At 58.9% G+C, this 751-nt stretch overlaps 1 protein-coding gene across 1 annotated transcript in view; it reads left to right on the plus strand.

Annotated features, from left to right (window-relative positions):
• The window catches only part of LOC119588716 (octopamine receptor beta-2R-like), a gene marked incomplete in the record, with an annotated part of 1,883 nt that extends 1,266 nt beyond the window's left edge, over positions 1 to 617 (plus strand). Inside the window, 1 exon segment of the mRNA XM_037937354.1 lies at positions 1 to 617. Within this exon segment, the coding sequence (XP_037793282.1) occupies positions 1 to 484 (484 nt within the window).
• Positions 618 to 751: the final 134 nt, after the last annotated feature.

The raw sequence follows: 751 nt of genomic DNA on the forward strand, positions 1-751 counted from the left end.
GCTGGGCAGCGGGGGGTCGGGGCGCCGCCTCATGCTGCACCGGCCCTCCAGCGACACGCAGGAGGCCACGCCCACCAAGGAGAGGAACCTGATCAAGCTGAAGCGTGAGCACAAGGCGGCCCGGACGCTGGGCATCATCATGGGCGCCTTCATCGTGTGCTGGCTGCCCTTCTTCACGTGGTACGTGAGCGTGACGCTGTGCGGCGAGGCGTGCCCCTGCCCCGAGATCATCGTGTCCATCCTGTTCTGGATCGGCTACTCCAACTCCATGCTCAATCCCGCCATCTACGCCTACTTCAACCGCGACTTCCGGGAGGCCTTCCGGCGGACGCTGCAGTGCGTGTGCCGGTGCGGGCGGCCCGAGGACCCGTGGCGGGGCCAGCTGGGGCCGCCCTACGACTCCGACCTGTGTCTGCAGCACAACGGCCACTCCACCGTCATCAAGGCCAAGACGCGGCGGTTCAGCAGCGAGTGCGGCGTGTAGGGGGCCCGGTCCTGCTGTGCACAGAATAGAGTTTATTTTGGTAGATGTTTCCAGTGTAGGATCCTCTATGTGCCCCGAGCGGTAATAATGACAAAGTGTATTAGATCTCATAAATACATATGTATTGACTTACCACCGGGTTTTTGTGATACCCAATCTAGACACGACCCTGCTAGGTATATCAAGCAAGAACACACGTCAAACTAAAGAATATCGCAAGTACAACCCAGACAAGAACAAGTACTCTACACCCAAACCGCAACTTTA

This window comes from Penaeus monodon, chromosome 24 (genome assembly GCF_015228065.2).
Source record: "Penaeus monodon isolate SGIC_2016 chromosome 24, NSTDA_Pmon_1, whole genome shotgun sequence".
NCBI classification, from domain to species: domain Eukaryota; kingdom Metazoa; phylum Arthropoda; class Malacostraca; order Decapoda; family Penaeidae; genus Penaeus; species Penaeus monodon.